This window comes from Lepidothrix coronata, unplaced genomic scaffold (genome assembly GCF_001604755.1).
Source record: "Lepidothrix coronata isolate B3197 unplaced genomic scaffold, Lepidothrix_coronata-1.0 Scaffold237, whole genome shotgun sequence".
Taxonomy (NCBI): Eukaryota; Metazoa; Chordata; class Aves; order Passeriformes; family Pipridae; genus Lepidothrix; species Lepidothrix coronata.
In genome coordinates, this window is record NW_016690417.1 from 862169 (window position 1) to 878426 (window position 16258).

The window sequence follows — 16258 nt, forward strand, 5'->3', positions numbered from 1 at the left end:
TGGCCCAGGGACAGCCCCAGGGGACAGTGCAGAGCTCCTGCATGGCAGTCATCATGCTGGTGACACCATCCCCTCATCCAGGCAGGATACTTCCTTCCAAGCCCTGCAAACTGCTTGTGGGATATGGCAGGGAGAGATGGCCCAGCACAGGGACTGACCTGGGGGATAGGGAGCTGGACTGGAGCAGCACAGGGCCTGTGCTGGGCGGCTGTACTGTCTCTGAGCGGGGAGACAGCGCTGGGGGAACACAGGGCTTGTGCTGGGGGGCTGTGCTGGCTGAGCACAGGAGCAGTGCTGGGAGGCTGTGCTGGTCTCTGAGCTGGGGGGCTGTACTGGAGGGGCCCATGCTGCCATGCCCAGGGGCAGGGGTGTGGGGAGCACTGGCCGCAGAGGTGGCTCCATTGGTGCTGGGCAAGGCGAAGAGGCGGTCGTGGGCCCGGCTCCTCCCCAGCTCCGTCGGGAGCTGATTGGCGCGGGCATGGCTTCCTGCCCCGGGCTGCTGCATTTGAGCCGCTTCCAGAAGCTGACAAACCAGACTGGTTAGAGCCAGGCTCGGCCCCAGCCCTGCCTGGCCCGCAGCAGGAGGCAGCTGCCTGTGCGGGTGCCCGCCACGCCTGCACCCCTCCTGGCAGAGCAGGCAGCGCCCAGCGCGTCCTCTCCGCCGGACCGTGGCGGGTCAGGACTGCGTTGGTGCTGGGGAGGAGGAAGAGGAGGAGGAGGAAGAAGAGGCTGTTGGATGCTCATGGTGATGCCCCTCTTGGGGTGTTCTGTCGGTGAGGATGATGGGGGTACACCCTGCTTTGATGGCTCCTGACCCTTTGGTCTGGGAGGGTGCCCCAAACTGCACCAGAGGGATGGTGGGACTCTGTGCACATGCTGCTGCCTCCAAACCCTTCTGGCAGCCGTGCTGAAGGCTGCCTGCTGCCCTGGAGCAGCACCCACGTCCTGCGCCCAGCCCCGAGGGGCCTCGGGAGGTGGTGGGTGAGGGGGGTGGCCTTGGAGCTGCTGTCCTCATGGAGGCAGCAGCAGGCGAGGAGGCAGAGCCTGGGCCCCAGTCTGTGCAGACGGCTAGTGGGGAAGGCTGTGCCAGGCAGTGGGGTGAGAGTGAGACTGTGGGGCCAGGGGACCCTGGGGAGCCACCCCAACTCTGTGGAGAGGCGTCTGCTGCTGCCTGGGGACACTGGAACCCACTGCCAGCGGAGGATGCAACGGAGCCGCTCCTGCCTGGGCATGATGAGCCACCTGCAGGGCAGGACCCTCCTGCTGCCACCACCACCAGCCCCATCCCGCCCCGCAGGGAGAGCCCAGCGCCGTGGGGGGTGTCTCCCAGCATGGAAAGCGCCTCCAGCTCCATCCTGAGCCTCTTTGGCAAGGAAGAGGCGATGTCGAGCGATGAGATGGCGGCGGCAATGGAGCCGTGCCGCGTGCTGGCGGGCAGTGAGGATGAGTGCCCCATCTGCACGGAGCCCTACGACGACCAGCGGCACAAACCGGCCCTGCTGAACTGCAGCCACGGGCTGTGCCGCGCCTGCCTGCGCACCATCATGGACACGGCCGCCGGCGCCGAGTTCGGCCGCGTGCGCTGCCCCATCTGCCGCCAGAAGACACCCATGCTGGAGTGGGAGATCTGCAAGCTGCAAGAGGAGCTGCTCCTGCTGCACGCCCAGCCCGGCTCCCCTGGCACCCTGGCCACCCCCCGGCCCCCCGCCCTGCCGCCCCGGCGCCCCGGCCTGGCCGGTGCCCTCGAGCATCGCTTCCAGGTGCGCTTTCACACCAGCCGCATGTTCGGGTGCCTGCCCTGTGTCCGGTACCCGCCCTGCCTCATCCACGGGCTGACGCGGCTGGAGCGCCGCTGCCGCTGCTGCTACCTCCTGCTCCTGGCGCTGCTGCTGGCGGCAGAGATGCTCAGCTTGCTCCTCATCTTCCTCCCCATCGTCCTCATGGTGATTCTCTTCCTCATCCTCGATAAATAGCGCTGGGTTGGTGCCCCCAGGCTGAGCTGTGTGTGGGGAGAGGAGCCCTGCTCCTGCTCTGCCTCGGGGCTGCAGTTGGGTTGTGGTGCCAGCTGGAAGCAGGCCTGTGACCCTGACCTGGCGCTGCCGGTGAGCCCGGAGTGTTGAGGCAGCGGAGGAGCTGGAGCAGACAGCCAAGGGAGGCAACCCCGAAGCTGGGCAGCACCTGTGCCCCACAGGGCACCAGGAGACACGGCACTGGAGCAGCAAAGGGTGGATGGAGTGGGACCCCTTCCTGCACTGGGAACATCCCTGGCACAGGGCTGGGAACCAGAGGGGCTCTGCAGGCAGAGCAGGACTGTGCCATGGGCTGTGCCATGGGCTGTGCCACCCACACCCATGACAGACAGCCTGGGATTCCCCAGCATGGATTGGAAATACAACCTGCATTTGTACCACAGCCATGTCCAGCTGAGTTCAGTGCTTGGTCCAGGCTGAGCATTGTCCCCTTGGGGCCCAGTGGTGACACAAGGAGGGGACGGGCACAGCCAGTGATCCCCAGCCACCCTGAGAGGGGTGCCCACCCCACCCGGCACCTCCCAGCCCCTGCTGTGCCGTGCCAGCCCGTGCTCAGGCCGTGCCCTTCAGGCAGATAAGAGAGCAAACACAGCTCTGTCCCTGCAGCACACGGGTGGAGGAGCCTGTGGTGAGCGGCACTGGGGCCATGCCCACGTGGGACCTGCCCATGGCTGCCATGGAGCAGGAGTGTCCCAGGGCTGAGCAGGGTCTGGGCTCTGCCTCTGGCTGGGCAGCCGGGCTCAGATGGGGGCCCTGTCCCAGCCAGGCAGTGCCCGAGTCACAGTGCAGCTCCTCTGCTCCCTTGCTCCTTGACACTCCTTGGGGGCACCTGTACCCTGAGGGGACAGGGATGGGGATGCCTCCAGGCTTTCAGCCACCTTTGGGCTGGTAGTGGGTGGCAGGGAGTTGTCAGACCCTCGAGATCCCCCCAGGATACCATTTGGGGGGTGCTGACACCCGTGGTCATAGCCTGGGATGTGCTGCTCTGTATTTATCACTGCTGGGCTCCTCTGGGTGCCATACCAAGGCTCTGCACAGACCCTGTGCAAATCACCCCCCTGGGCTGTCACCCCTCCCCATCCCCACCTGCCCATCCCTGCTGAGGGACTGGTGATACTGCTGTTCCCTGTCCTCCTGCCCAGCCATGCTGGGCTTGTGCAACCATCCACATGTCTCAGCTTTGCCCTTCTCCCCTGGAAACACACCGTGGGCACCTCCCCAGGCCTGTGGCTGTGGGGGACCACACAGCACCCCCCACCCCCTTCCCCTTCCTCCTGCACAGAGAACCAGGTCAGTGAGGAGTGAGCACTGCCCTGCCCACACAGCCCTGCAGGAAACACATGTCCTTGTGCCCGTGGGACACATGTCCTTGTGCCTGTGGGGGCAGAGATTTGGGCTTGGGCTTTGCAAGGGCACTCGTGCCACTCCCGGTGTCAGTGCTGCCATGTGTTGCTCTGGCAAAGTACCGAGGCACGGGATAGGAGCAGGGCACACCAAAACAGGTCAGACCAGGAGGCAGAGGCAGGTGGGTCGCCCCCAGCCCCTGTGGCACCAAGGAATATTTATTTATACCAAGTGGAGCAGCTCCATCAGGAGAAGCGCCAGCTCAGCCCTGGCTGGGGGCATTTTTGACTGGATGGAGCCTGCAGGGAGGGGAGGCTCAAACACCCGGGGGGGCCCTGTCACCACTTGGGACCCTGCACGTGTCCCTGCTCTACATTGCATGGGGGATGTGATGGATGTGTGGGTGAACCAGGCCGGAGCTGCCCCACGGGGACGGGAGGAGCACGACGCATCCTCCCTTCACCACTGCCCACACCTTGGGGTGCTGAGCACTGAAGGGCACCTCCATTGCCCCGGGGAGGGGTCCCTGGGGGGCTGTGGTGCAGGATGGACCCCGAGGGCGATGCTGCAGTGTCTGCTCCCAGGGACTGGGTTATATTTAGCACTCCGAGATGGCAGCATGCGGGTGCTGCACCACGGGGAGCAGGGCTGGGGCCCACGGGGCTGACCCAGGGCACAACCCCCCCCAGTGCCCCCTACACAGCCCCACACGGGCATCCTCTGATGCCCTGCTGTCCCCTGGCACCCCATGAAACACTGTGCCTCCCCCAGCACCCTGCGTCCCTGTGCACACCCCCTGCAGCCCCCAGCCCCCATCTCACCACATGCAGCCCCGTGCAGCCCTCACCCACCTCCTCGCCTGCCCCCCAGCTCTTCACTGCTGCCCCCCGTTGCCTCACTGCAGCTCCCCAACCCCTCTGCCCCCTCACCATTGACTCCAGCACCGTCCCCCAGATCCACCCCATCTCTCCACTCGCAGTCCTCACTGTCCCCTCCCGCAATCCCCTGACACCCCATTGCACCCCAATCACATCCCCCAGGTGCTGGCACCGGGGTGACAGGATGTCCCTAGACCAGTGACGAGGCTGTCCCCATCCCTGCAGGGACCTGCCAACTCTCTGGGGCCAGAGCTCTATCCTGGCTCCTCCCACTGGAGCCCGGCGTGTCCCCCTCGGGTCCTGGCTGTGCGGGGTGGCCGGGGGGACGTTGGCAGTGCTCCCAGCATCGTGCATGCCCTGAGTGTACCCGATCTGACCTGCCTGGGCAGCCAAGGGCTGGGGGTCAGGGGTCAGGAGGTTGGGGATCAGGGGGTTGGGATGTCAGGGGCCCCACCCAACGCAGACCAGAGGCATCCCCATCCCTATTGCACCACAACCAGCAGCAGCATCTCCCCCTTTTCACTCAACCCCCCACACTGGGGATATGTCCCCATCCCATACCTGTGAGAGCATGGCCAGAGGGCCAGCAGCCACAGGGTGAGTCTCTGGGGGCAAGTCCTGTGCCAGAATCCGACCTTGGACGTGGAACTGGGCAATGAGCAGGAGTGTGTGCCTGTGACTGTGGGCAGACCTCGCCTGGATTTGACCCCAAGAAACCCTGAGCTCAGCAGTCCCTCCCCATCCACAGGGCCAGCACTGCCCTGGGGATCTGTCACAGCCTCTCAGGCTCTGTGCCACCGCCCATTATCCCCTCACTGTGGGGTTGCACCCCATTGTGAAAGCCGGGTGCTGGCACATGCCGTTGCAGGCAGCTTCCTCTCTGCTGAAACAGTGGTTTTGGGTGTGTGACTGCCCTGAGTTGGGGTTTGAGGCTGCATGTCCCCAAAGAAAGCACAGCCCTGGTGCTCCAACCACCTCCTTCTAGCCTGGCCTGTTGGTGCTGCATCGCCCAGCACAGCTCTGGCCCCACGCTGGGACCGGATCCTCCCGCTGCCCGTGTCCGTGGGGAACTGCTCCTGTTGTGCAGCCTCTGGGGCAGGATGGGGCTGGTGGGACCATGTGCCTGGGGACTGGCCTCAGCAGTGCCCAGGGTTGCCACCACCATCACCTGCAGGAGCAGAGCTGCCCCAGCCCTGTGACCCCCGGCACCAACCAGGCAGGCTGCAGGAGCTGGTTTTCATAAAATCACAGAATATGTTGAGTTGGAAGGGACCCATCAGGGTCATCGAGTCCCAGCTCCTGGCCCTGTGCAGAACACCCCAAGAATCACACCAGGTGCCTGAGAGCATTGTCCAGACACTTCTTGAACTTTGGGGAGAATGGTTGCAAAACATCATCCCCTGAACCCATGCCAGAGCATGAGCCTGGCCCTTCCCACATCTGAGGACATTTGGGAAAGGGTCATCCCCAGGAGCAATGTAACCCCCCAAGTCCCCTCTCCCGTTACGGGCCAAACTGGACACTGGGAGAGCCCAGAGCTTCATCCCAGCCTGGGACAGATGTTACAATGATGAGGAGATTTTGTAACTAGTTCATCTGGGAACATTTTGGGGGCATCTTTGCTCACACATGACCAAACCTGCTCCTGGAGTGATGTCCTGGCCATGCTTAAGCAGCTGGAGGACCTTGGAGCTCCATGAAAACCCTTTTTGGAGGCACGAAGCTCAGTGTGGTCATGGGAGCATTCAAAGGCTTGGGATGTGACTTTGAAAGACTTTTAATTCACCTGCAGCTGTGACCCGAGGGCTGGCACTGCCCCGTGTCCTTATCCCTCACAGCACACACGGCCTCTCCTCCACTGAGTGCTTATTTGAGGTTAATAGGGCTGGAGAAATGGGCTCTCAGCCAGCACTTGCTCCAGAAAAGCCCCATTTCTTCCTTAATTGCAACTCAAAATTAAATTAGCAGTTTTAAATTCACTCTGTGCCCAAGAGGTGCCACGAGGGTGGGGAAGGACATGCTGTACCCTTCATCCTTATGTAATAGAAAGGGCAAATTCCAGCTTTGAGGGCAAAATTGCTGCCACCTCTGCCCTGGCTGGCCCACTGCTTCTGTGTCTTTGGGGACAGAGATGCTCAGCCTGGATTTGATATGAGCCTTTGGGGTGTTGGAGACATTTATTCTGGGTTCGAGATGAGCCTTTGGGGTGAGGCAGATGCATATTCCAGATGTGGGGCTGCCCCAGCTTCCCCAAGCAGCCACATCAGACTCACTGGGATATTGCTGTGACCACCAGGAGACACCTGCACTGTGCCAGGGCTGCATATGCCCCCCACATCCATAAAGGATGGCAGGAATGTGGGTGCAGGATGGGCATGTGGTTGCAGGGACAGAGAGACAGGTAGCAGTGTGCTCGGGGAGGGGGATGGCATCAGCTGCTTTATTGATGCTGTAATTCAGCAACTGTGGACTGGGATGTGGTTTTGTTTTCCAGGCATAGAAACCCCCCTGGGATGGGAATCATCAACCAAGGACAAGGGGTCTGCAGCCACCCCATACCCTCTGCACCCACCGGGGTGGGGGCTGTGGGACGTGCTGGTGCTTTGGACGCAGCTGCTCCACCGTGGCCCACAGCAAGAGTTGCTGCTCCTGGAGAAGGGAAATTCGGGGCCCAGTACTGGGCCAGTGGGGCTGTGCCCGCACAGAGACCCTCACTGTGCACACACACACAGCCTCCAGCGTGCATGTGCACACACCAGCCCGTGTGCTCAGCTCACACCTCGGGGAACCGCTGTGTCCTGGGAGTGTCCTCCCAGCTGCTCCTGCTGCAAATTCCTGCCTCTTCCAGAGGGGGAGCTGCCATCCTGGTGACCCCTGGGTCCACTGGGGGTAGGAAGCAGACGTTCCCCACCGATGCCATTGGCCAGTGCTGCTGGGTGCACAGCAGCCCCCAGGGCAGTCCCTGTGTGCCCCCAGAGAGGGGCTGAGACAGCCCAGCACTGCCCGTGTCCCTGCCCGGCTCCCTCCAACACCATGTGCCACCTGGTATACCCTCGCCTCGGTATCCCACATCACTCAGGGAGAAAGGGGCATCCAGCAGGTGTTTGAGGGCCCTTGGTGTGGCTGGGGACCACTCGCCAAGGTGGGCAGGGTCCCCCACGGTGCCCATCCACGTGTGGTGGGACCAGGAACTGGGCAGGGAGGGGACACGACTGCACCAGAGCCGAGAGCCAGGTTTGAGGAAGAGGTGTCGGCCCAGGGGAAAGCCCTAACCCTGGGTATCTCCCCCAGCTTGCCCGAGATGGAACAGAGCCAGGGTGCAGCATCCCGGTGTGTCCTCCACTGCTGCCCGCAGCGACGCTGCCCCAAGACTCCAGCTCGCTGTTCGTTCCAATATAATCTTTATTGGGGAGACTGATGGGGGTCAGAACAAGGCCGGGTATAAAACATGATCATGGTCACAACCAGCAGCGGGAGGCATTGGCAGAGCAACACAGAGACAGTACCGGCCCCGTTCTGCACCAGGGGGTGGTCCCGGGGCTGTGCCAGCAGCAAGGCCCACTCCCTCGGGGCGGGCAGGGGGATGGTCTGGCCCCTCTCCCTGGGTGGATGCTGAGCTTTGGCCAGTGCCAGGAGCTGCTCTTTCCTCCAGGATGCAGGGTTCTGGGACCCCTCTGGCTCGCTCAGCCCCCGTGCTCCGGGGCTGGCTGGCATGTGCCCCTGGTGTGCTGGGTTGTGGTGCTCAGCCCCATGGGAGCACCCACAAATTATGGCTTTTTCTTTATTTTTTTTGCTTTTTTGGCAGCAAACTTACTCCTCTGGATGCTCTGGAGAAAGCAAGACTGTGCACAGGGGGCTGCTGCCCTGCCAGCCCCTCCGCACAGGGGTCACATCAGAGATGCTGTTCCAGGGAAGGGACTGTGGGCAGGAGCCAGACCTCAGTCCCCCTGCCTAGCCAAATCCCCTCACTGGACCCAGCAATTTGGGATACCGGACCCCATGCCACCCCCAGGAGCCATCCCACAGGGCATCGGTGTGGGTCTCAGGTGGAGCAGCAGAGAACGGGCACAGCTCAATGCCTTTGTGAACACATAATGGGCTGGGATGGGGCAGCTGGGGATGGATGGGGAAAAAACAAGAATCCTCCAAAACGAGGACAAAGTGGAGCTTTCCTCAAGGGCCTGTGGAGGAAACGGGCCGTGTGTCTGCTGGCATCCGAGGGGCCGGTGCGGCGGCTTGGCGTGGCTACTGAGACTCGGCGCTTGACGGCGTGGCCACTGAGATGAAAGCTTTGGCAAATAACTTACAGAGACGGGGGGAGGAGGGGGCAGCTGGGGACCTGTCCTCGCTTCCTGTGCTGGGAGGGTGACCCAGTGTGGCATCGTGCACCTCCAGGGCTCCTTGTGCTGCTGCTGCCGGCTGTGGGGCGATGGGGAGGGTGTCACCCCAGATGGGACCCAGCGTCCACTCTCGGGAGAGCCGGGGAGAGAGGAGGGAGAGGTGCCTGGGGAAGGAGCACGGTGAGGTGCTCGATGCACAGCAGGGGCACCCACTGCAGAGCCAGGGGGAGCTGGAGCCCCTGGATGTGCTGGTAGATGTGCTCCCCATCCCAGTGTCCCTCGCCCTGGGCACCACCAGTGTGTTGGGGGCTGCTGCCAGGTCCCAGCATCCCCATCACCTCCTGACAGTGCTAGCGAGGACACTGGTCCCATGTCCTTGGCTGTGAAAGTGTCAGAGCTTTCCCTGGCTGTGCCACTGGCAAAGAGGGGACTGGGGACCAGTCGTGGTGCTGCGCCGAGCTCTCCCACCCGCTGTGTGCCAGGAGGTGCGGGCAGGGGCGCAGGGCTCACATGATGGTGCAGGAGGACAGCGGGTTCCGGATGTGGCAGGTGCAGGCGGCCCCACAGTACTGGCGGAAGGTCTGGTAGCAGCTGCGGTCGGTGTCACTGCTCCACTGGACAGGGTTGGCGGCCAGAGCCTCGGCCGGCAGTCTGTTCAGGATACTGGTGTTGACAGCCAGCGCTGCCAGCCCGTAGTCGGTGAAGAGGACGGTCTCCCTCTTGCAGGTGGGGCAGGAGATGAACTTGTACTTGGGGCAGGACTCGTAGAGGATCTGCAGGCACTCCTCGCACACCGAGTGCAGGCAGGAGAGGATGCGGGGCCGCTTGTTGGTGAAGTTGTACATGTGGCCGCAGGTGGGGCACTCCAGGGGCTCGCAGGGGGTCGAGGGGTGCAGCACGTACTGGTTGACGATCACCTCGTCCGACGGGGGCTGCCGGTGGTAGCAGACCTCGGAGCTGCCCTTCCGCTGGCTCTGGTACCCACGCTCTCGCCGCGGCAGGGGGGGAGTCCGGGGCAGCGGCAGGGGGCCGGGGGTGGCATCCAGGGCGGGGATGTCCCCGCACGCCTGGTTGACGATGATCTCGGACTCGGAGGGCCACGCACGCTTGGCCACAAGGGGCGGCTCGCGGCGCGGGGCCGGCGCGTAGCGTGGCTGCGACGCCTGCAGCTCCGAAAACTTCTCCGGGTGGATGATTTTCATCGCCTCCATTTTAATGATGACCTGTTGCCCTTTCAGACACGACATGAGTATCGTTTTCACATTACTGTCCACTGCTCTGGGGTCTCCGAGGGACGCCTGCATGAGGCTAAAACATGCTGGCAGCCTGCTGAGCTTTCAATCTCGGTCTGGCAGCGGAGCAGAAGCACGGGGAGCAGCTGCTGGCGCGGGAGAGCATCCTGGGGACACGGGGCAGCACCAGAGGGCCCCACGCCCCTCTTCTCCAGCCAACCCTGAGGGTGCCAGGTGCGAGGCCGGGGCAGGCAGGGGAAGGCAGGGCTCAGAGTGGCATCCTGCCTGCCTTGCAGGATGCTCTTGGGCGGGCGATCAAAGTGTCAGCTCCCTGCAGCCTCTCTGGGATGTTATGGTGACATTGGCAGTCACTCAGCAGCCCTCCTCAGTCACACAGCAGCCCTCCTCTTCGCCTTCGCTGCCGCTTCCCGCCAGATCAGTTGCAGTCAGGAACAGTAATCTGGGGATGGTGATGCCGGGCACTGCCCGGGGCAGGTGAATCCAGGGAGGGTCTCACAGGAACCAGAGGCAGCTCTCAGTTTGCCCCAGCCCAGCCTTTATTCCTGTTTACTCGCGGTGGGATCCTCGTGGCGCTGAGGAATGTGTTTGCAAATTCCTTTGCTCTGACTTCCCGGCTCTCCCACTTAACGTCACCGGCAGCTCCCACAGGGCAGGGTCTCAGGGTGCATCCCCTGCCGGAGGGCAGCTCACCTTGGCTGCTGCGAGGCCACCAGGCACCTTGTCCCCTCCGTCCCTGGTACCTCTGTCCCCAGCTCAGCTTCTTGCTTGCTGGAAATGAAAAGCAAGAGAGGGTTGGATCCAAGGCTCTTCAGGGATCTACTGGCTGCCAGCACTCCCTCGGGATGCCTGCCTGCCTGCCTGCCTGCATCCCGGCAATTTGGCAACTGAGCCCTGCAGGTCCTGTCCATCCGCCCGCGTGCTTGGGCTGCGGAAATGGGAGCAAGCAGGTATTTCCCCACAGGCATCCCCTCAGTGGCCCTAAGTGTGGGGTCCTGGAACTCCCCTCTGCCCTGGGGATGGGAGGGCAGGTCCCCCCGTGTCCCACTGGGACACAGGGCCCCTCCTGAAGGGGCTCCTCCACCGACCTGCCTCTGCTCAGGATTTTCTCTCACGTTTAGCCCCTCCTCTGCTCAGTGGATCTATTTTTACCTCCATCGCTTGCTCCCGATCTGTCCCTGCTATTATCCCTTCCTCCAGCTTCCTCTCCCCCTTCCCATCTCCCTGCCCTTGTCCCGGGGCTTCTGGAGAGGACAGTCCAAATTTGGGGGCAGGAGATGGGGAGCAGGCACCCAGCCTGTGGCCATTTTCTCCCTCAGCAGCCCCTGTGCCAGCCCAGCTCTCCTCTGAGAAGGGCGAAGGCGCTTTCCTCCATCACACGGCAAATCCTGTTAGAGGGATGCCTGCTCCTGCTGAGCGCTGCCAGGCCTGGCAGAGGGGGCCCGAGGGGGCCATCTGGTTGCAGCAGGAGCCTTTGGGGATGAAGAGAGGCCATGGGGGTTCAACCCCAAGTGCCTGAGAGCTGGGGGGGGGGGCTGGATCCCTGCCGAACCCCAGTCGAGGTGTCCCAGGGGCCATGCCCTGGCAGCACCAGGGTCCTGCAAGCATCTGGCCCTGAGGAGGGAGGCCTCACGTCCTGCATCTCCCATCATGGGCCCACATACTGCACCCCTCACCCTGCACCCCACAAGTGCCATATATTCCTCCCCCCTGCCCCATAGACAGCAGCAGCCCCGGGGGCTCTGCCTGCAGCTCTCACAGAGACACTCACCCACGGCACCCACGGGCACAGTGATCTGGGTGGTCAGAAGTGCCACACACTGTCACCATGTTCCCAAGCTCCTGCTGTCACACCCCTCCACACACAGCCCTGGTGCAGCACTCTGCACCCCATCACCCCGGGGTGAAATACAGCGCCCCACTGTCCCCACACCCCCATCACCCTGTGGCAACACAACAGCCCCCCCATACCCTGCACCCCATCACCGGTGGGGCAACACAGCCCCCCCAACATAGCCTGCACCCCATCACCCATGGGGCACCACAGCCTCCCCGACATAGCCTGCACCCTCATCATCCCTGGGGCAACACAGCCCCCCGATGTACTCTGCATTCCCGTCACCCATGGGGTGACACAGCCCCCTGCTGTACCTCACACCCCATCACCCTTGGGGTGACATCCTCAGCACTTCTGGGGTGACTCAGCCCCCCAGTGTACCCCATAGCCCCGTCACTTCTACGGTGACACAGCTCTCCCCAGCACCCCCCCACACGACATGCAGCAGCCCCCTCCTCCCCCGACCTCCCACCCCAGTCCCCAGCCCCACACGCGCAGCCCTGCGGTGCACATGCACCACGCACACACTCTCTCACACACACACACACACGTGCAGCCCCGCACATGCACACTCACCCACACACACACATATGTGCTGCCTCGCACACACACACACGTGCAGCCCCGCGCACACACACACACACACACACACACACGTGCAGTCCCGCACGCCCGCACGGTGACCCCCCCGGTCGCTGCCCGCCGTTACCTGCGCTGGCCCAGGGCGGGGGGTCCCGGTTCAGCCGCCAGCCCCCGCTCGATGCCCGGTGCGGGTCCGCAGGCCCGAGCGGCGGAGGTTATCTGAAAGGCAGAGGGATGCGGCGCTGCCCCGGCCAGGCGCGGCTCCCCGGGGATGCCGGCGGGTCCGAGGCTCTGCTCCACACGGACGGTCCCCGCCGGCCGGGCCGCCCCCCGCCCCGCTCCCCCCGGCCCCGCCGCCCGCTCCGGCCGCGGCCGCGGCGGCGCGGGGAGGGCACCGGGCACAGAGGCCGGGCTGGCGGCGCCGGGCTCCTCCGGATGCTCCGCGGGGACCGGAGGCCGGGGGAGGCGGCAGTAGCGCCGCTGCTGCTCCGGGGGGGGCCCTTCGCCCCCTCCCCCGGCTCCCCCCGCCGCCCCCGGCCGTGGATCCCGGCTCGGCGCGGGGCTGATGCAACACCCCCGTCGGGCAGAGCAGGCTGCGGGGGGCTGACTCCCGTCCCCTCGGTGCCCCTCGGCAGGTGCAGGCAGCGGCGGGCAGCAGCGGGCAGGCAGCGGCGGCTCCGTGCCCACCGTCCCCGGGGCCCGGCGGCGCGGGCGCTGCTGCGCGCTCCCGCCGCCGCCCGCAGTGCCGCCGCAGTGGTGCAGCCGCCTCACATTTCTCTCGCTCAGCAGCGCCGGGGCCCGCCGGCCGCAGCGCCTGACGCCCCGCACACCCCCCTCCCCGCCCCGCACCCCCACCTCTCCGCACCCCCCTCCCCGCCCCGCACTCCCCTTTGCCCCGCACCCTCCCCTCCCCACAACACCTCGTCTGCCCCACACGCCCCCCTCCCCGCACATCCCCCCTTGTCGCGCACATCCCCCCTTGTCCCGCACACCCCCATCTTTCCCCGCACCCCTCCCTTCCCCGCACCCACCCCCCCTGCCGCGGCCCCGCTCCTTCCCCCGCCGCCGCTGGCCGGGCCCCCGCGAGTCGCTCCGAGGGGCCCGCGGTGACTCAGCATCCAGCGCCGCTGGAAGCTGCTCCGCGGCGATGGGAGCGGGCGATGCTGCTCCGGGGCCGTGGCTCTGGGACAACACTGGGGAGTGGGTCCCCCCCAGCAGCCTCTGCAGCCCTCGGGCTGGGGAGAGGCCGGACCACCAGGAATGCCCCCACCACCACTTTTTCCCCACTGTCGAATCAGCCGTGCACCCCACCGTGTCCCAGGGGACCCGCGGCCACCCCCACAGGACCAGAGCAGAGGAGCTCCCCTGACAGCCCTCCAGGCCTGGCTGAGCTCCAGGGCAGCCAGGCACAGGGTCTCGCTGGTCCCTGGGGAGTTGGTGGGCTCAGAGTGGTGGGTGGGGGGTCACACCAGCCCTGCATCCCAGCAGAGGTGCCAGGTCCATCAGAGCACTGGGGAGGATTGCTCACTGCCATGGTGAGCTGGCTTGGTCAAACCTTGCTGGTTTGACCCCCATCAGTGGCACAGGCAGACCTGAGCCTGTAAGCTGGGGACAGGTGCCCTGGGAGAGTGACTCCTGGTGTGTGTTTCCTGTCTCCTGCCATGCCCTGGCAGATATCAGAGGCCAGGCTGCCCTCTCCCCCCACTGTGATTGCCTCCAGCACGGGGAGTCCCCAGGCAGGCAGCCCCACATAGAGCCCCCACAGCGACGACCAAGCCAACAAGGGGTCTGTGTTATCCTGGGGCTGTGCCCTGACCTCACACCCACACTGTGCTCACACCATCGCTGTCCTCTGGCCCCTCCATCAGTGGGATGAACACAAAAACTGGACTTCACATATTTCACAGCTCCATTGGGCCTTATGCAGCCCTGAGATGATCTGCTCACCCAGGCAAGGATGCTAAAAGTCTCACCCACGTGCCTGGCCTGGCAGAGATGACCAAAGCCACCCGGGCAGAGCAGTGCCCTGGTGTCCTGAGAGCTCAGCTGTACTTCATCCTCAGGCTGGACCGACCCCAGAGTGTGGTACCCCTGAGACCATGCAGTGTCACCCACGAGCTGCCTCTGCCTGGAAATCCATGTTTGCTTGTTGATAGTGTTTACTGGTTGTGTTTTTAATCCTCAAGTTTCTCTCCCTGGATAAGGGATTTTCTAATGACTTTGCCTCTAGTCCCTCTAAGTGCCATTCTTTGATCTGCTCACCTGCCCAAATCTGTGAGGCTGCTGCTGTCTCGCACCCTAACACTGCTAAACAGGGATTCCCTTAATCTTCCCTATCCTCCCTGTGTCAGTTTTTCCTGACTTCCCTGCTAATGTGCCTGGATGCAGACAGCAAGAGCCAATATATTACGCTTGAGCTCACTGAGCAAAGGAAATTGCAGGAAGTGAGTGAGCACGAGCCATTTTCTGTTATTAATTCATATGGCATCCCCGTGCTGACCCAGCTACACGGTGTTATTATGCTGCTACTCCATGAGTTAAGTAACAGCTCTATTTAAAAATAATCATAAATTACATTGGGCATCTTTTCTGCTGAATAAGAGTGTGTTTGTGCCAAGGTGCTGGGATCCTCCTGTTGCCCCAATGGTTCTGCCTCTGCTTTGTATGCTCGATGCAGAGCTTTCCCTTTTCTCTGCTGAGTTCATTCACCAATATCTCTGCTTTCTACCCAAACTGAAAATAATCTCATCCTTTAAACCCCAAACCCTTCATCTCTGTCTGGGCCTGGATGGCTGTGGACTTGAGTGATATCCCTACCAAATCTCAACCTCTGTGGCCAAGCTCTAACATTTGTCTTTGGGTCTTGTCTCTTGTTCTTGAATTTAACACCTAAGTTTGTCGGGTACACATATATGCAGCATTATCTAAAAATCTATTGTATTGTGTGTTATCATAAATGTACATATTTTGGCTGCATGTGAATATCCTCAGAATGCCTTCTGAGCTGTGCTGATGTGATATGGCATCCTCTCTGGGCTTTTACAAGTGGCACTGATGTATTTTACCATTTTCAGAGACCTTCTCAGCAGGCCAAGCACGCCTTTGGGTTCAGAGGGAGCTCCTCAGTTTTAGTGTACCTGCTGTCCTCAGGTCCTCTGTCGAGCTCTCCTTGGGCAGACACACAGGAGCAGCTTTGCCTGTGGGTTCACTTCATGTGTCCCAAATGATTGTTTTGTTGTTTATAATCAAGAGGTTATTATTGTAATTATGTTGGTCTTGGGACCACCACGCATAAAAACACAGTTTGTTTCTGCTAAACTCATACATTACCAGTGTCATAAATGGATCAGTTCTGAACCTTTGCTTTAGAGGTGTGCTGGGAACTGTAACACCACTGGCCAGTCCCTGCTGAGATGAACGATGATGCCAGAAAGTCATTTGACCCTAAATTTCTTCCTCACTATCTGCATCAGTCATCATCTACTCAGTCATCTAGCTGTATGCTCAGGATTTTATTGGCCTTTGGATTTATAATGCCTGCAGGGAAGGACCTCTTCTGACAGGACGGCCCTGTCCTTGGTCAGTGTTGACCCTGTGCTGTGACGACACCTGTGTCTTTGTTTTCCACTCAACCCCAGTGAGCTGACAGCCCCATGTGTGCCCAACCTTCCTACCCCCCGATCCCAGATCCCATCCACGCTGTCTGTGCTCCTGGCAGCTCCTGGAGTGCCCTTTGCAGTGACCTACATCACCTTTATTTACTCCTTGCTGCTCTCCTTACTGAGTTCCTTTGTCCGGGTCCTGCACACATAAACAGCTCTTTCCAAAATCCAGCCTGTTTCTCACACCAATCTTGTTTTGCACTGGTGAATCACTCATCACATAGATAATTCACCCACAAAAAAATGAGCTCATCCTCAGCTTTCCAGAGAGCAGCTTTACCAGCAGGCCTTTGCGGGGCAGCACCGACACTGGCGCCGGAGGGACAGCCCAGCCT

General features: G+C 62.4%; 2 protein-coding genes across 4 annotated transcripts; one reads left to right on the forward strand and one right to left on the reverse strand.

The window, feature by feature from the left end:
* Positions 1-1331: 1331 nt before the first annotated feature.
* On the forward strand, positions 1332-1973 carry LOC108507042 (E3 ubiquitin-protein ligase RNF182-like). The gene has a single exon (XM_017834640.1). The coding sequence runs from the start codon at positions 1332-1334 to the stop codon at positions 1971-1973; it is 642 nt and encodes a 213-aa protein (XP_017690129.1).
* Positions 1974-7634: 5661 nt separating this feature from the next.
* On the reverse strand, positions 7635-13310 carry LOC108507035 (RING finger protein 208-like). 3 transcript variants are annotated; one of them, XM_017834631.1, is made up of 3 exons: positions 13293-13310; positions 12389-12480; positions 7635-10613 (listed from the first exon to the last, which is right to left on the reverse strand). In XM_017834631.1, exon 3 carries the CDS (start codon positions 9894-9896, stop codon positions 9099-9101), a length of 798 nt encoding a protein of 265 aa, XP_017690120.1. In that variant the 5' UTR covers positions 9897-10613; positions 12389-12480; positions 13293-13310; the 3' UTR covers positions 7635-9098. The 3 variants fall into 3 exon arrangements, with proteins under 3 accessions (XP_017690120.1, XP_017690119.1, XP_017690121.1); XM_017834630.1 differs by lacking the exon at positions 13293-13310 and having other exon boundaries at positions 12389-12540; XM_017834632.1 differs by lacking the exons at positions 12389-12480; positions 13293-13310 and adding an exon at positions 11623-11721.
* Positions 13311-16258: the final 2948 nt, after the last annotated feature.

What these genes read in the sequence shown, in the direction of transcription:
- LOC108507042 (XM_017834640.1), top strand. Translation starts at nt 1,332, where the DNA reads ATGGAAAGCGCCTCCAGCTCCATCCTGAGCCTCTTTGGCAAGGAAGAG.
- LOC108507035 (XM_017834631.1), bottom strand. Translation starts at nt 9,896, where the DNA reads ATGCAGGCGTCCCTCGGAGACCCCAGAGCAGTGGACAGTAATGTGAAA.